An 18,988-nucleotide genomic window follows, 5' to 3' on the forward strand; every position below is an offset into this window, starting at 1 on the left:
GTGCTTCCTTGAAGAAGCGGCTGACCAGGCCCTGCTGCTCACACCTGTAAACCTGGCACTGTGGAAGGCCAAGGTGGTCAGATCACTTGAGGTCAGGAGTTTGAGGTCAGCCTTCGCCAACATCGTGAAGCCCTGTCTCTACTAAAAATACAAAAATTAGCCGGGCGTGGGGGCATACACCCACAACACCAGCTACTTGGGAGGCTGAGGCAGGAGAATCACTTGAACCCAGGAGGTGGTGCTTGCAGTGAGCTGAGTTTGTGCCACTGCACTTCATCCACTTTTTGAGACAGTGAGACTCTGTCTCAAAAAATAAAATAAAATAAAATAAAATAAAAAATATAAAAAATAAAATAAAAATTTAAAAAATGCACCCATGTACAATATTTTAGTTCCCAAGTGTCCAGAAGAAAGCTTATCCATCCCACGAACCAGGCCTTCCCTAGGAGCAAAGATGGAACTCCACTTTCTCAGATGGCCATGAGCCACACGTAGGGCAAGGGACGGGACCAAAGAAGATCCTCTTGGGCTGCCTGACTTCCCTGAGTGTACGCATCAGCTCAGTCCAAATTGGGGCGAGGATCTGCCAATTGACATGACCCTTGCAGTCAAGACTCTCCAGAGGGGCAGGATACAACTCCAGGCCTAACTTGCTCAGCCCACCTGTGTGACGCAGCAGGTCTTTCAGAGCATTCATGGAGGTCTCATTTCCATGAAAGTTGAAGGTGGTGAGCTGGGAACAGTGGCTCAGGGCAGGCAGGAGGACCCTGAGTTGGGGGTCCTGGATCCGACAGTCCTTTAAGACGAGGGTCTTGAGAGTAACAGCAACTTTCTCCAGCAGAACGCCAAGGGGCTCAAGATTGGTGGTCCACATTAGGATATGAATCAGACGCAGCTCCTTTAGCTGACTGAGGCTTGGGTACTGAGACAGACACTCCATGTCCCGATCAGTTAGGTAAGCATCACTGAATATAAAGGCCCCCAAGGGGTTCTTGAGGTACCTGGGGAGAGCAAGAAGTTAGTTATGGGCAATGGTGCCAGTTAGAGGAGGGGGGTGGAAAATCATCTCAACGGTAAACTTGAAGTGGGCATTGAGTAATTCTGCACCTTACTACCACACAGGTGTTATAGTAACTGCAATGTGGAAGCCTGTTTCACCCAAACACAAGTTTGTTCCCATCATCAGATGATGGTCTGCGTGCAAGGTGCTGCCTGATGAAGACCCAGATCATTCAAGGGCCACTCCATTTTAGGCTCAGTCCTTTCACCCTTGCCTGTGTGATTGGTACCACTCTCACACCTACTCCCTCACCCTCCATCCCAGAAGCATGCACTTCTGATATCAATTATCTTTCCTGGAGTTCAAAACAACGTTTTACAGACAGGGAATTAGAGCAGTTTGCTAAGCTGCTGAAGACAGAGCTGCTACTGTGAAATGCACAGGTTTGATGTACTTTCTCTTTTTTTTTTTTTTTTTTGAGACAGTCTCACATTGTAACCTAGGCTGGAGTGTAGTGGCACCAACTCAGCTCACTGCAGCCTCCACTTCCCTTGCCTCAGTCTCCCAAGCAGCTGGGATTACAGATGCCTGTCTGCATGCCCGGTGACATTTTTTTTGTGTTTTTAGTAGAGACGGGGATTCACTGTGTTGGCCAGACTGGTCTCAAATTCCTGACCTCATGATCTCCCTGCCTTGGCCTCCCGAAGTGCTGGGATTACAGGCATGAGACACCACAACTGGCCACACCTTCCCTTCTTTCATACCATCCTCTGTATGAAGAATGTGTTTTCATCATATTAACTTTATACACTGTTCCTCACAAGGAGTTCACAAATGCACCCTCCCTAGATCTGAACCCTCAACTAACCGGCTCCCTACACACCTCTCTCTGTGGCATCTACCCCAGGCCATCCCTCTGCCCTTATTTGACTGGTCTTGTGATACCCACTTCAGGATATAGAGCACTGAAGAGCATAATGAGTTGACATTCTAGCGTCCCATTCCCTGTGACATCACCGGTGGCTGGCACACAGTAGATGCCCATTAACATTTACTGTGAAAAAGAACATAAGTCTGTGGTATGGTCTGCAGAGAAAGCTCACCATCATTTCTTACCTAAGCAGGTGCTCCAGGTGCTCTTTAATATTATTGATCTTTTTTATATAAAGCATCTGGGGGTAGTACAGGAAGAGGAATGGAGAGTCCAAGTCAGGAATGCACGGCCACTGGACGCTCACGTATAACTCACGCTCATAACCGAAGGCTAAAAAGAGTTCACGAAGATTGCTCATCTGGCTCAGGTAAGGGGCAAACTTTCCTGTTTTATTCAGAGAGGACTTTTTCCAGACTTCCAACTCCTGGATACTGTCTGGGTATATCCTTTCCAATAAATTGCAGAAACTTGAAGTGGACATTGAGTAATTCTGCACCTTATTACAACACAGGTGCACTAGGCCTCTTCTGTAGTGGATCCACCCACAAAGGTAGCTCAGGCATTCATCCAGTGTACTTTCCTTTAGGCAGAGGTCTATGAACACCTTCAAGGGCTGGCGCTCTCCCATCCTTGGACAGTCCTCCACTGTCTGCCTCTTACTCATGGCCTCTGGGGAGCAAGAGAGGACCCTGGCTCCAGACCATATGGTCCAGAAATTCTCATCAACATCCCGCAAATCCAGCACTTGAAGTTTCCACCTCCTGTGAGTAACATAGGGAAAAAGCTCAGAATGTAGGCAAGGACCCACCCCTGACCTGAGCTTTCACTCCACATCCAGGACATCAGTCAGCTGCTCCTGTCCTCAGTGCTCCTCTTTCTGTCTCTTATCCATCCTGTTCCCCCTTGGATTCTGCCTTGTACCCACTTCTAGTACCTTTACTATCTGCTGGGAGGAAGCAGGCTCCTGTTTCCTCAGTGGACCCTTTATGGTGAGCAGACCTTTCCCAGATGATCTGGGCAAAGGCCAAGGCCTCTCATGGGCACCGTCAGAAGGCTCTGAGCCACCCTAGCTCCCCAACCCCACCACTCCTCCTGAGCCAGCTGTCCCTTCCCTGGATGCCTGGACCCTTCCCCGCAAGCCACCTGAGTCACCTCACCTGGGGCGAACCTTCTGGGCCACCAGTGTATCAAGTCCCCTCAGGACAGCTTGCAAGGTCTCCAGATGAGGTGTCTTCATCAGGGATCCCAGAGGGAGGCAGAGGAAGGGCCAGGCCTGCACCATCAGCTTCAGGGCCTCAAAACGTCTCATGCTGAAGGCCTCCATGAACATCAGAGGGAAGACCTCCCTGGGCAGCTCATCCAGGGTGAAGATGGTCAAGAACTGGTTCCTCAGCAGGCTCTGCCCTGCCAGCTCCTGGAGTCTGGATGGGGAGTGGAGGCTCATTCTGACAAATCTCTGAGGAAAAACTCTAGAGGACAATCAAGTGAAAAGGCAAGTTTCTCGGGCCAATCCCCTGCAATCCCCGCTTCTCCTAGGGCCAAAGTCATTTCTCTAGCATGTGTGAAAGAGCCCTCAGTTTACTCCAATTCCATTCTGCAATAAGTGGCCACAGAGGCATAGTTCTGCCCTTCTGGTACCAAGAAGAGTGTGTCCCAACCTCTAAAGAGCAGGCAAGATCCCTCCTAGTCCATGAATTATTAGCCACTGTTGCAATAAACTCATAACACTGGGAAATGTTACCGAGGATCTCTGAAGCTCGGATCTCATGCCCAGCTAATCTTTTATTTTTTGACTTTTTGTAAAGACAGTGGGTTTCACTATGTTGTCCAGGCTGGTCTTGAACTCCTAGACTCAAACATTCCACCCGCCTTGGCCTCCCAAACTACTGGGATTACAGGCGTAATCCTCTTCCCGGCCTCATTATTGAAAATTTCAGCAAGAAGCTTTGAAAGCTATGTGACAGTGTTATGCATCATTCGCAAGACACAGATGTTTCCAGTACACACCTCTTACACATGTTCAAAATGAACCACTTTGGCTGTGCACAGTGACTCACACCTGTAATCCCGGCACTTTGGGAGGCAGAGGCATTGGATCATCTGAGTTCAGGAGTTTGAGACCATCCTGGCCAACGTGGTAAAACACTACCTCTATTAAAATTACAAAAATTAGCCAGGTGCAGTGGTCTGCGCCTGTAGTCCAAGCTACTAGGGAGGCTGAGCCAGGAGGATCGCTTGAACCCAGGAGGTACAGGTTGCAGTTAGCTGAGATTATACCACTACAATCCAGCCTGGGAAATTGGCTAGATTCAAAAAAGAGAGAGAGAGAGAACTACATTGGATTAGACTTCTTAAGCTCCATCCAGTTAATCATGATTGGATTTTTGTCTTTCTTCCAGATTAACTATCAAATTAGATATTCATCCATGAAAGTGAAATATTTAGGGATATGGTGAAAGTCCAGGACTCATTCACTGATTTACTCCACAAACATGGAATTTTACTAATATGCGTCCTTTGTAGTTCTGAGTGTGAGATAGGGAAGAGTTGAATCTCTTCCTGACATTAGACAGAAAGAAAAAAACGTGAAAGTATCTTTGTTGAGAGATCCTTGGCCACGTCAAATTTATCAAAATATTTCAGAGTTAAAACAGTTTTACAAAGATAGACATGACAGTCCCTAAGAAAACACAGTAGAAATCTTCATGAATCCAATGATCACCTGGGTGGTATAATTTAATTTTTTTCGTGTCGGGGGAGCTGAGTCTCACTTCATCACCCAGGCTGGAGTGCAGTGGTGCCATCTCGGCTCACTCTAACCTCTGCCTCCCAGGTTCAAGTGATTCTTATGCTTCAGCCTTCCATGTAGCTGGGATTACAGGCATGCACCTCCACACCCATGTCTCCGTTTGGGTGGAAGAGTTACAATGAGGATGTGATTGGTTTAAAATTAAGGTCAAAGATCCTCTTTGGTTAAGATTTTTTTTCTTTAATAGGGTCTCACAATGTTGCCCAGGCTGGAGTACAGCAGTGGTGTGAGCATGGCTCACTGCAGCCTCAATCTTCTGGGCTCAATTGTTTCTCCCATGTCAGCAACCCATACACTTGCGAAGACAGATGCATGCTACCATGCCCGGCTAATTAAAAAATATGTATATTTTGTAGAGGCCAAGCACCAGTGGCTCATGGCTGTAATCCCAGCACTTTGGGAGGCCAAGGCAGGTGGATCACTTGAGGTCAGGAGTTTGAGACCAACCTGGCCAGCATGGTGAAACCCCACCTCTACTAAAAATACAAAATTTAGCCAGGCAAGTTGGCAGTTGGATGTAATACCAGATACTCAGGAGGCTGAGGCATGAGAATTGCTTGAGCCTGGGAGGCAGAGGTTGCAATGATTTGAGATCGTGCCACTGCACTCCAGCCTTGGAAACAGAGCAAGACTCCATCCCCCGTTCAATAAAGAATATTTTATAGATGGGTTTTTGCTGTGTTGTCCAGGTTGGTCTCAAACCCCTGGGCTGAAATGATCCTCCCGCCTTGGTCTCCCAAAGTGTTGGGGTTAAAGGCATGAGTCACTGCTCCCTTCAAGAATTTTGAAATGACATAAACCAAAGCACAATCCAATTTTTTGAAATAAAGACAAAACTGCATTTAGAGGAAAAAATGCAAAGCTTCAAATTGTTCATATGAGAAAAAAAACAAAACAGGATATAACTCTATGCCATCTTAGGCTGCACTGTCACCATCCCAGACCAGCTGACTGTAGGTCAGATGGGAGTGTCCTTACAGAGAGATTAGTGACTTACCAGATCTGGACTCAGTTTGCAGGGTGCTCAGACCTCAGGAAGAACTAAGCAGGAACTCCAGACTTGAAGACTTTGTGTCTCTTCTGTGGGTCTTTAGAAGCTTTTATTGACCTTTCTAATCACAACTCCCACCCACACCCCTCCACGTATCCACTGCTAGCTTCCAATCAACAAGTGATATCTGATTGCATTTCTGAAGCTCCACCCAGTTAATCCTGATTGGGTTTTTGGCTCTCCCCAGATTAATGGATTGAATCAGATATCCATTCATATCAGATATCCATATTAAGTTCATGAATCAAGAAATTGACAGTGTTAGGGATAGGGTGGGAATCAAGAATGCATTCATTCAAGACCGTGCAAGGTGGCTCACTCCCGTAATCCCAGCACTTTGGGAGGACAAGTTGGGTGGGTCACCTGAGTTCAGACATTCAAGATGAGCCAGGCCAACAAGGTGAAACCCCATCTCTACAAAAATACAAAAATTAGCCAGGGACGATGGCGCATGCCTGTAATCCAGCTACTCAGGAGGCTGAGGTGGGAGAATCGCTTGAACCCAAGAGGCAATGGTTGCAGTGAACCAAGATTGCACCATTGCACTCCACTCTGGGTGACAGAGGAAGACTTTGTCAGAAAAAAAAAAATTCATTCATTCAGGAACTTCACAAACACTGATGGAATTTCACTAATATGTGACCTGCATAGTCCTGAGTTTGAGGCAGGGAAGGGTCTAATCTTTCCCAGATATTAGACAGAAAACTAAAATCTGAAAGTAGTATTGTTGGGAGATCTTTGGCCACATCAAATTCACAAAAATGTTTTATAGTTAAAATAGCTTTATAAAAACAGAGGAGTCGTCCCTACAAAATCAGAATAAAAATCTCCATGTATTGAATGGTCTTGTGGGTTTTATATCACCTAAGGTAGCAATTTTTTCACTCCTGCTGGTGGAAGAGAGGTGCCACTGAGGGCTTGAGTGGTCTCAGGGCTTAGGTTAAGGCTACTCTGGAAGAAATTGCAACCATACTTATAAACTTTATAAGCTTAATCAGTGAAGAAGGGAGGGGGAGAAACAAACATAAACCAAGCTTGCAGCGCATTCAGCATTCATCATGAGGTCAGCTTGCTCTCTGACCTGCTTCCTCATGGTTGCTGGCAGCCTACTGTCCCAAAATCATGTAGACCTTAGATTACAGTTCCCCTTAACTGCCCTGCAGACAACAATTTAGGCCTTGTAAAACATTAACTTTTTCATTTGACATATTCTTTCAGGTTCTGCATGTCAGTGAAGCTACTGATGGCAGGTGATCTGAAGGGCCCTGCAAGGCACCAACTCACCAAGGAATGCAGTTTTGACATCCTGATGACTTCATACCTCTTACTGCCACCAAACTGCACCAACTTTCCAGCCCCTTGCTATCCATGATCCTCTGAAAACTCTCAGTACTTCTTGGGGAGATGAATTTGAGGGTCTCCTCCCAGCTTTTCATTTTGCCAACCTGTGATCGTTAAACTCTCTGCTGCAAACCCTGCTGTCTAAGAATATTAGTATGCTACTGTGCTGCAGGCATAGGAACCTGATGGTCCTGTAAAAAAGTCATGTCAAAATTACAAAGGGAAGTGAAGGTGGAGGCTGGTCAGGGTTGAGCTGTGTGTTTTAATGGGATCCGGGGAGCGAACCAAGACTTGGTAAACATGTTGGGGGTTACTGAGTGTGTGGAGGAGGAATCTTTCCAACATTGCACTGAGGCCCCCTTGGTGTTGATACTTGTGACCAAGAATGAGTCTTCCAAAACAGTGTATGTAATTCTCCTGATTTTTCCTTTCAAAACCTTTGTCTTCCTTTACCTCCCTGAATAATCTCACATCTATTCCCATTGCTTTGCTCATTTCATAATAAAAATCCTTTTTTTTTAAAAGAATCTCTTTCTCTGTGAAGTAGACCATATATTTTATTGCCACACAACATGAGTAGCCTGGTATTATGGAGAGAAAGGGTCAAAAGGATCCCATTCCCCACCAGCTGCGGGTGATATAAAGGTCCTGGTTATTATTTGTCATATGTGCACCTGCATATTGCCAGTGAAAACTTACAGGTCACATTTTTCAGGAGTCCAAATTAACCACCTGTGGAAGGTCTTATGATTGGCTTACATTCTGTCCCTGAGTAAAGAATCTGATCTTGAGTTCATGAGTGCCTCAAACTCTACATGTATTGATGAAGCTTCACCCACTGACAGTGAGAAGGACACTGATTTGATTCTGATCATGAAGTTTCACTGGTTGTCTTGCAAGGAAAATGTTTAACTTGTTATGTTGTCAGCTAAAGTCAATGATTGTAACCTCTGTATTGTACCTTCCAATGGAAAAAACAAAAACAAAACAAAAACTCAACTCTATTTGAGCCTTGCCAGGTCAGTAAAACAAAAGAAAATTAAAAAAAAAAAAACTGATAGGAGGAGTCTCATTCCCTTCTTTTAACTTTTCTCACAAAAGCATTCCAACTTGTAACAGACTTTGGAACACACCCACTTTGTTGGTCTGTGTCTTCCACATTCATTCTCACATTTAGCTTCCAGTGAAGATTTATTTAATTATTTCTGCCTTAAGAGCCTTACCTTCCACTGACACCAGGTTGCATGGTGACAGTTTGAACTGGGGTGGGATGAAAAAATATTTTTATGAATTTTATTAAATAATCCTTGCATGTCATCTCCATTGAAGAATGAATAGGGTCTTCTCCAAATATGTGCTGAGTATGGATGCATCCAATAAATGAAACTATTGTTTATTTCATATAGTAGAGCTATAGATGCATTCTATTTGCCTCGAGTTTCCAATGAACAAATGTCTAGTTTCAGTAAGTTCTCTGATTATATGGCAGAGGGTAACATGGTCATGTTCTGATTCTGTGTCTATGTCAATTCTTATAGCATTTCAGTCTTCATAATGTGTGTCAAATGGAAGACTTTGATTCTAGGGGGAGTCTGGGACACTACCTAGATTAGACCCGGTTACACTAATGTTTCCTATGCATGGAGATAAGTTACAAGTAATGAAATCAACAAGAGTCATAGGCCACTCATTTGCATCTATAGCTTCTGCTCAGTGCCAAGTCATTTAATTATAAATATTAACCAACCACGTGTGAGAGCAGATTCTACTATTAGTTGTGATCCTTCCCATTCACCTAAATGACTCCATAGCCAGTAATTGCTTTGGTTAGTGAGAGTGGCTAAATTTTGAATAGGAGACCTTAGAAAGTGTTTGCTTTGACTGGTGAAAGTACGTAACAAAATAAAATGTAGGCTTGATCATTTTGTGTTAATACAAAACAAAACCAAGTCTCTGTCAATGGAAGGAGATCAAATGGAGTTTTGTCCCATTTTCTTAAAAAAGCTGTCTACCATGTGATGATGTCTGCTTGTAAGAAAGGCTTTGTTCCTTGGTTATCCTTAATTTTAAGTCACCTGGTATGGTCCCATCCAATGCTGCTCATGGGCAGATTTCCCTTGGTGTCATTTTAAAAGATGCAGTCCCTCTCCCTCTCCCTCTCCCCCTCCCCCTCCCTCTCCCTCTCCCCCTCCCTCTCCCTCTCCCCCTCCCTCTCCCTCTCCCCCTCCCTCTCCCTCTCCCTCTCCCCACGGTCTCCCTCTCTTTCCACGGTCTCCCTCTGATGCCGAGCTGAAGCTGGACTGTACTGCTGCCATCTCGGCTCACTGCAACCTCCCTGCCTGATTCTCCTGCCTCAGCCTGCCGAGTGCCTGCTATTGCAGGCGCGCGCCGCCAAGCCTGACTGGTTTTCGTATTTTTTTGGTGGAGACGGGGTTTCGCTGTGTTGGCCGGGCTGGTCTCCAGCTCCTAAGTGCGAGTGATCCGGCAGTCTCGGCCTCCTGAGGTGCCGGGATTGCAGACGGAGTCTCGTTCACTCCGTGCTCAATGTTGCCCAGGCTGGAGTGCAGTGGCGTGATCTCGGCTAGCTACAACCTCCACCTCCCAGCCGCCTGCCTTGGCCTCCCAAAGTGCCAAGATTGTAGCCTCAGCCGGACCGCCACCCCATCTAGGAAGTGAGGAGTGTCTCTGCTCAGCCGCCCATCGTCTGAGATGTGGGGAGCGACTCTGCCCCGCCGCCACCCCGTCTGGGAAGTGAGGAGCGCCTCCGCCCGGCAGCCGCCGTGTCTGAGAAGTGAGAAGCCCCTCCACCCGGCAGCCTCTCCATCTGGGAAGTGAGGAGCGTCTCCGCCCGGCAGCCACCCTGTCCGGGAGGGAGGCGGGGGTTCAGCCCCCGCCCGGCCAGCTGCCCCATCCTAGAGGGAGGTTGGGGGCGCCTCTGCCCGGCCGCCCCTTCTGGGAAGTGAGGAGCCCCTCTGCCCGGCCACCACCCCGTCTGGGAGGTGTACCCAACAGCTCATTGAGAACGGGCCATGATGACGATGGCGGTTTTGTGAAATAGAAAAGGGGGAAAGGTGGGGAAAAGATAGAGAAATCAGATTGTTTCTGTGTCTGTGTAGAAAGAAGTAGACATGGGAGACTTCATTTTGTTGTGTACTGGGAGGGGTTCTTCTGCCTTGGGATGCTGTTGAACTGTGACCTTGCCCCCAGCCCTGTGCTCTCTGGGGCATGTGCGGTGTCCACTCAGGATTAAATGGATTAAGGGCGGTGCAAGATGTGCTTAGTTAAACAGATGCTTGAAGGCAGCATGCTCGTTAAGAGTCATCACCACTCCCTAATCTCAAGTACCCAGGGACACAAACACTGCGGAAGGCTGCAGGGTCCTCTGCCTAGGAAAACCAGAGACCTTTGTTCACTTGTTTATCTGCTGACCTTCCCTCCACTATTGTCCTATGACCCTGCCAAATCCCCCTCTGCGAGAAACACCCAAGAATGATCAATTAAAAGAAAATAATAAAAAAATAAAAGATGCAGTCTCCAAATGGTAGGGCATGAAGGTCCAGTGATCATCAAAACCCTCCTTCACCAACTGGAAATAGGCTTTGAAAGGTCTTGCGGTACTGAGTCATATTGTTACTGAACGATGGGCTCACTCTCCTAAGTGCATAGAAAAGCAAAAAGGGCTGGGCATGGTGGCTGACACCTATATTTGCAGCACTTTAGGAGGCCAAGGCAGGCGGATCACAAGGTCAGGGGTTCGAGTCCAGCCTGGCCAATATGGTGAAACCCTGTCTCTATGAAAAATACACAAATTAGCTGGGTGTGATGACCCATGCCTGTAATCCCAGCTACTTAGGAGGCTGAGGCAGAAGAATCGCTTGTTCCTGTGAGGCAGAGGTTGCAGTGAACCGAGATTGCACCTCTGCACTCCAGCCTGGGTGACAGAGCAAGACTCCATTTTGGGAAAAAAATTTATTAAGAGTTAACTGGGCTGGGCATAGTGGCTTATACCTGTAATCCCAGCACTTTAGGAGGCCAAGGTGGGTGGATCACAAGGTCAGGAGCTCCAGATCAGCCTGACCAATATGGTGAAACTCCCTCTCTATTAAAAATACAAAAATTAGCTGGGCATGGTGGTGCATGCCTGTAATCCCAGCTACTGGGGAGGCTGAGGCAGGAGAATCACTTGAACCCAGAAGGCCAATGTTGCAGTGAGCTGAGATCATGCCACTGCACTCCAGCCTGGGCAACAGAGCGAGACTCTGTCTCAAAGAAAAAAATAAAAATAAAAATAAAAAAGAGTTAACTGATAAGCAGATAGGAGACAAGTTCTAAACCTGTCTCCCCAATCTGGGGATGGTGGAGCAAGCTTGCATCATCTTTCCAACTGGTTTCAGATGATGCCAACTCAAACAGTCTGCCTGGCTGTGTTAATAGTGAAGAGGTTAAACCTTTTTCCCATCGGACATGCCTGAGCAATTTGGGCTTTGCGTCATCACCTGTAACAACTTAAGCAATGACTAATCTGTTGGAGTTGATCCTCTGGTTACATGATCAGAGCTAAAAAGTGCAGGGGATACATGAGGTTCTATTATCAAAGGCATAGGTTCTCCAGTAAATACTTAATTATCAGTGTTTCTGATTGCAGTTGGTGAAAATAAAATACCTTATGGGGGATCTGGCTGTGTTTTCCCATAGGGGGTGGTAACAATTTCATTAAAGTAATCCAGTCTTGCTGGACATGATGGCTCACACCTGTAATCTCAGCACTTTGGGAAGCTGAGGCTGGCAGAACACTTGAAGCCAGGAGTTGACCAGCCTGGGCAACATGGTGAAACCCCATTATTTACTAAAAATACAAAAATTAGCTGGGTGTGGTGGTATACCTCTAATCCCAGCTACTTGGGAGGCTAATGCATGAGAATCACTTGAACCCAGGAGGCAGAGGTTGCAGTGAGCTGAGATAACACCACTGAACTCCAGCCTGGGTAACAGAGACTCTGTCTCAAAAAAAAAAAAAAAAAATTAACCCAGTCTCCTTTGTTAGTTTAGCTAATTTTAGTTTCAAGATACCATTTCTTCACTCGACCTTTGTAGGATACCAAGGATAATGAAGTTAATGGTAGTGCCATTGGATCTGAAAAATCTTATCTGTGTGATCACCCGCCCAGTAAACGGAGTTCTCCTACCACTGGAGATTTCTCCAGAGACGCCCCAGAAAGGAAACACATTTTATAATCATTTATTCACTATGGCTGTGGCATCAGCCTTTCTAAAAAGGTAAGCTACAACCCATCCTGAAAACAGACACATAATCACAAGAATTGTAGCCTTTTTACATGGCTCAGTGTCATCATTGGTCCATGACATTCCCCTTTCTTGCAGCTATATTTGTGTATGTCTATCTATTCCTATCTATATCTATACTTAATTTTTATTACCATAATTCACTTCCACTCCCCTTTCCATAGATAGCCACTCTACTCTTTGACCTAGCCTTGAATTTGCATGTGACCTCTTAGAATATAAGTATATAGCAAGTATTTAGAATATATACTTAAGATGGCCGAATAGGAACAACTCCAGTCTACAGCTCCCAGCATAAGTGATGCAGAAGACGGGTGATTTCTACATTTCCAACTGAGGTACCAGGTTCAACTCACTGGGGAGTGCCAGACAGTGGGTGCAGGACAGTGGGTGCAGTGCACCGTGTGTGAGCTGAAGCAGGGCGAGGCATCGCCTCACCTGGGAAGCACAAAGGGTCAGGGAATTCCCTTTCCTAGTCAAAGAAAGGGGTGACAGATGGCACCTGGAAAATCAGGTCACTCCCACCCTAATACTGCGCATTTCTAATGGGCATAACAACTGCACACCAGGAGCTTATATCCCACACCTGGCTTGGAGGGTCCTATGCCCACGGAGCCTTTCTCATTGCTAGCACAGCAGCCTGAGATCAAACTGCAAGGTGGCAGCGAGGCTGGGGGAGGGGCCCCCACCATTGCCGAGGCTTGAGTAGGTAAACAAAGCAGCCCAGAAGCTGGAACTGGGTTGAGCCCACCACAGCTCAAGGAGGCCTGCCTGCCTCTGTAGACTCCACCTCTGGGGGCAGGGCACAGACAAACAAAAGAAAGCAATAACCTCTGCAGACTTAAATGTCCCTGTCTGACAGCTTTGAAGAGAGTAGTCATTCTCCCAGCATGCAGCTTGAGATCTGAGAACGGGCAGACTCCCTCCTCAAGTGGGTCCCTGACCCCCGAGTAGCCTAACTGGGAGGCACCACCAAGTAGGGGCAGACTGACACCTCACACAGCTGGGTACTCCTCTGAGACAAAACTTCCAGACGAACGATCAGACAGCAGCATTTGCGGTTCACCAATATCCACTGTTCTGCAGCCTCTGCTGCTGATACCCAGGCAAACAGGGTCTGGAGTGGACCTCCAGCAAACTCCAACAGAACTGCAGATGAGAGTCCTGACTGTTAGAAGGAAAACTAACAAACAGAAACGTCATCCACACCAAAAACCCATCTGTACATCACCATCATCAAAGACCAAAGGTAGATAAAACCACAGAGATGGGCAAAAAACAGAGCAGAAAAACTGGAAACTCTAAAATTCAGAGTGCCTCTCCTCCTCCAAAGGAACGCAGCTCCTCACCAGCAATAGAACAAAGCTGGATGGAGAATGACTTTGATGATTTGAGAGAAGAAGGCTTCAGAAGATCGAACTACTCCGAGCTAAAGGAGGAAGTTCGAACCAATGGCAAAGAAGTTAGAAACTTTGGGAAAAAATTAGACAAATGGATAACTAGAATAACCAATGAAGAGAAGTTCTTAAAGGACCTGATGGAGCTGAAAACCATAGCATGAGAATTATATGATGAATGCACAAGCCTCATGAACCTATGCAATCAACTGGAAGAAAGGGTATCAGCGATGGAAGATGAAATGAATGAAATGAAGTGTGAAGAGAAGTTTAAAGAAAAAAGAATAAAAAGAAAAAAACAAAGCCTCCAAGAAATATGGGACTATGTGGAGAGACCAAATCTATGTCTGACTGGTGTACCAGAAAGTGATGGGGAGACTGGAACCAAGCTGGAAAACACTCTGCAGGATATTATCCAGGAGAACTTCCCCAATCTAGCAAGGCAGGCCAACATTCAAATTCAGGAAATACACAGAATGCCACAAAGATACTCCTTGAGAAGAGCAACTCCAAGACACATAATTGTCAGATTCACCAAAGTTGAAATGAAGGAAAAAATGTTAAGGGCAGCCAGAGAGAAAGGTTGGGTTACCCACGAAGGGAAGCCCATCAGACTATCAGCTGATCTCTTGGCAGAAACTCTACAAGCCAGAAGAGAGTGGGGGCCAATATTCAACATTCTTAAAGAAAAGTATTTTCAACCCAGAATTTCATATCCAGCCAAACTAAGCTTCATAAGTGAAGGAGAAATAAAATACTTTACAGACAAGCAAATGCTGAGAGATTTTTGTCACCACCAGGCCTGCCCTAAAAGAGCTCCTGAAGGAAGCACTAAACGTGGAAAGGAACAACCAGTACCAGCCACTGCAAAAACATGCCACATTGTAAAGACCATCAAGGCTAGGAAGAAACTGCATCAACCAACGAGCAAAATAACCAGCTAACATCATAATGACAGGAACAAATTCACACATAACAATACTAACCTTAAATATAAATGGGCTAAATGCTCCAATTAAAAGACACAGACTGGCAAATTGGATAAAGAGTCGAGACTCATCAGTGTGCTGTATTCAGGAAACCCATCTCATGTGCAGAGACACACATAGGCTCAAAATAAAGGGATGGAGGAAGATCTACCAAGCAAATGGAAAACAAAAAAAGGCAGGGGTTGCAATCCTAGTCTCTGATAAAACAGACTTTAAACCAACAAAGATCAAAAGAGACAAAGAAGGCCATTACATAATGGTAAAGGGATCCATTCAACAAGAAGAGCTAACTGTCCTAAATATATATGCACCCAATACAGGAGCACCCAGATTCATACTTTTTTTTTTTTTTTGAGCAGTAGCAAGATTTATTGCAAAGAGCGAAAGAACAGAGCCTCCACACTGTGGAAGGGGACCCGAGCGGGTTGCCCCACCCAGATTCATAAAGCAAGTACTTAGTGACCTACAAAGAGACTTAGACTCCCACACAATAATAACGGGAGACTTTAACACCCCACTGTCAACATTAGACAGATCAATGAGACAGAAAGTTAACAAGGATATCCAGGAATTGAACTCAGTTCAGCACCAAGCAGACCTAATAGCCATCTACAGAACTCTCCACCCCAAATCAACAGAATGTACATTCTTTTCAGCACCACGCCACACCTATTCCAAAATTGACCACATAGTTGGGAGTAAAGCACTCCTCAGCAAATGTAAAGGAACATAAATTATAACAAACTGTCTCTCAGAACACAGTGCAATCAAACTAGAACTCAGGATTAAGAAACTCACTCAAAACTGCTCAACTACATGGAAACTGAACAATCTGCTCCTGAGTGACTACTGGGTACATAACGAAATGAAGGCAGAAATAAAGATGTTCTTTGAAACCAATGAGAACAAAGACACAACATACCAGAATCTCTGGAACACATTCAAAGCAGTGTGTAGAGGGCAATTTATAGCACTAAATGCCCACAAGAGAAAGCAGGAAAGATCTAAAATTGACAACCTAACATCACAATTAAAAGAACTAGAGAAGCAAGAGCAAACACATTCAAAAGCTAGCAGAAGGCAAGAAATAACTAAGATCAGAGCAGAACTGAAGGAAATAGAGACACAAAAAACCCTTCAAAAAATCAATGAATCCAGGAACTGGTTTTTTGAAAAGATCAACAAAATTAATAGACTGCTAGTAAGACTAATAAAGAAGAAAAGAGAGAGGAATCAAATAGATGCAATAAAAAATGACAAAGGGGATATCACCACTGATCCCACAGAAATACAAGCTACCATCAGAGAATACTATAAACACCTCTATGCAAATAACAAGAAAATCTAGAAGAAATGGATAAACTCCTCGACATACACACCCTCCCAAGACTAAACCAGGAAGAAGTTGAATCTCTGAACAGACCAATAACAGGCTCTGAAATCGAGGCAATAATTAATAGCTTACCAACCAAAAGAAGTCCAGGACCTGATGGATTCACAGCCGAATTCTACCAGAGGTGCAAGGAGGAGCTGGTACCATTCCTTCTGAAACTATTCCACTTAATAGAAAAAGAGGGAATCCTCCGTATCTCATTTTATGAGGCCAGCATCATCCTGATACCAAAGCCTGGCAGAGACACAACAAAAAATAGAATTTTAGACCAATATCCTTGATGAACATTGATGCAAAAATCCTCAATAAAATACTGGCAAACTGAATCCAGCAACACATCAAAAAGCTTATCCACCATGATCAAGTGGGCTTCATCCCTGGGATGCAAGGCTGGTTCAACATATGAAAATCAATAAACATAATCCAGCATATAAGCAGAACCAAAGACAAAAACCACATGATTATCTCAATAGATGCAGAAAAGGCCTTTGACAAAATTCAACAACCCTTCATGCTAAAAACTCTCAATCAATTAAGTATTGATGGGACTTATCTCAAAATAATAAGAGCTATCTATGACAAACCCACAGCCAATATCATACTGAATGGACAAAAACTGGAAGCATTCCCTTTGAAAACTGGCACAAGACAGGGATGCCCTCTCTCACCACTCCTATTTAACATAGTGTTGGAAGTTCTGGCCAGGGCAATCAGGCAGGAGAAGGAAATAAAGGGAATTCAATTAGGAAAAGAGGAAGTCAAATTGTCCCTGTTTGCAGATGACATGATTGTATATCTAGAAAACCCCATCGTCTCAGCCCAAAATCTCCTTAAGCTGATAAGCAACTTCAGCAAAGTCTCAGGAAACAAAATCAATGTGCAAAAATCACAAGCATTCTTATACACCACTAACAGACAAACGGAGAGTCAAATCATGAGTGAACTCCCATTCACAATTGCTTCAAAGAGAATAAAATAGCTAGGAATCCAACTTACAAGGGATGTGAAGGACCTCTTCAAGGAGAACTACAAACCACTGCTCAATGAAATAAAAGAGGATACAAACAAATGGAAGAATATTCCATGCTCATGGGTAGGAAGAACCAATATGGTGAAAATGGCCATGCTGCCCAAGGTAATTTATAGATTCAATGGCATCCCCATCAAGCTACCAATGACTTTCTTCACAGAATTGGAAAAAACTACTTTAAAGTTCATATAGAACCAAAAAAGAGCCCACATTGCCAAGTCAATCCTAAGCCAAAAGAATAAAGCTGGAGACATCATGCTACCTGACTTCAAACTATACTACAAGGCTACAGTAACAAAAACAGCGTGGTACTGGTACCAAAACAGAGATATAGACCAACGGAACAGAACAGAGCCCTCAGAAATAATGCCGCATATCTACAACTATCTGATCTTTGACAAACCTGACAAAAACAAGAAATGGGGAAACAATTCCCTATTTAATAAATGGTGCTGGGAAAACTGGCTAGCCATAAGTAGAAAGCGGAAACTGGATCCCTTCCTTACACCTTATAGAAAAATTAATTCAAGGTGGATTAAAGACTTACATGTTAGACCTCAAGCCATAAAAACCCTAGAAGAAAACTCATAGGTGTTCTCACTCGTAGGTGAGAATTGAACAATAAGAACACATGGACACACGAAGGGGAACATCACACACTGGGGACTGTTGTGGGGTGGGGGGAGGGGGGAGGGATAGCAATAGGAGATATACCTAATGCTAAATGATGAGTTAATGGGTGCAGCACACCAACATGGCACATGTATACATATGTAACAAACCTGCACGTTGTGCACATGTACCCTAAAACTTAAAGTATAATAATAATGAAAAAAGAATATATACTTGCATTTTGTGTGTGTATTTATTTTAAACCACGTATATGCTCTAGTGGATGGTGCTACAGAAGAGGGCCTGACAATTAATTGTCCAGTCCCAGACACTTTGGAGAGTGAATGGACGTGTTGTTATAATTAATTGCTTTTTTTTTGGAGATGGAGTCTCACTCTGTTGCCAGGCTGGAGAGCAATGGTTCGATCCAAACCATGTCACAGGGGGTAATGCTGTCAGACAACGTATTTCTATTTCACTAGTAAAATTTCTTTGGAATAACAGATTTGGCAGTGAATATAAACATAGCAAACATTAGACGTGATGCTCTGGACCCCAACTCTTGCACAAGCCTCTGACTGTGGAGTTTTATTTGAAAGGATGAAAATGAGCAGCAGATTGCAGGGATTGGGACAGTATCATGTCACCGCCAAAGATGTTGACAAACAGACATTCCGTCATTCCAGTCCCACCACTTACAGACTGTCTGGCCTTGAAAATTTCTCCCTCTCTCTTTGAATCTGTCTCTTTCTCCATCAAATGTGTAGAAGGATAATCTCAATCTTCAGGTAAAAATGCTGAGCCCAAAGCATGGGGCATAATAAACCCTCCACAAATGTTGGCTACTTTTGTTGACATTCAAAGACAACAGGCATAATCAGGAAAACAGTTGAGGCCACAGGGGATAACTCAGTCCTAAGGCAGAGTCCTCTCCTGTGCCAGCCACTCCCTCTGCCAGGACACAAGCTTCACATCCACCCCAGGAAGAATTAAGAGCAAGTCCTGCTGACTCTGCCTCCAGGATGTCCCCATGCTGTCCATGGCCACTCAAGTGGACACCAGGACCTCCTGTCTGGACAGTGCAAGAATCTTCTGATGCATGTCCCTGCCCTCTGGTTATCCCCCCAG

The 18,988-nt window shown here is 44.9% G+C and overlaps 1 protein-coding gene across 1 annotated transcript; it reads right to left on the reverse strand.

The window, feature by feature from the left end:
- Positions 1–442: 442 nt before the first annotated feature.
- Positions 443–3,429, reverse strand: LOC129141462 (PRAME family member 10-like). Its single transcript, XM_054679497.1, has 3 exons — positions 3,092–3,429; positions 2,117–2,695; positions 443–1,001 (listed from the first exon to the last, which is right to left on the reverse strand). The coding sequence occupies exons 1-3, from the start codon at positions 3,376–3,378 to the stop codon at positions 443–445; spliced, it is 1,425 nt and encodes a 474-aa protein (XP_054535472.1). The 5' UTR covers positions 3,379–3,429.
- Between the last annotated feature and the right edge of the window lie 15,559 nt (positions 3,430–18,988).

Source organism: Pan troglodytes, chromosome 1 (genome assembly GCF_028858775.2).
Source record: "Pan troglodytes isolate AG18354 chromosome 1, NHGRI_mPanTro3-v2.0_pri, whole genome shotgun sequence".
Taxonomy (NCBI): Eukaryota; Metazoa; Chordata; class Mammalia; order Primates; family Hominidae; genus Pan; species Pan troglodytes.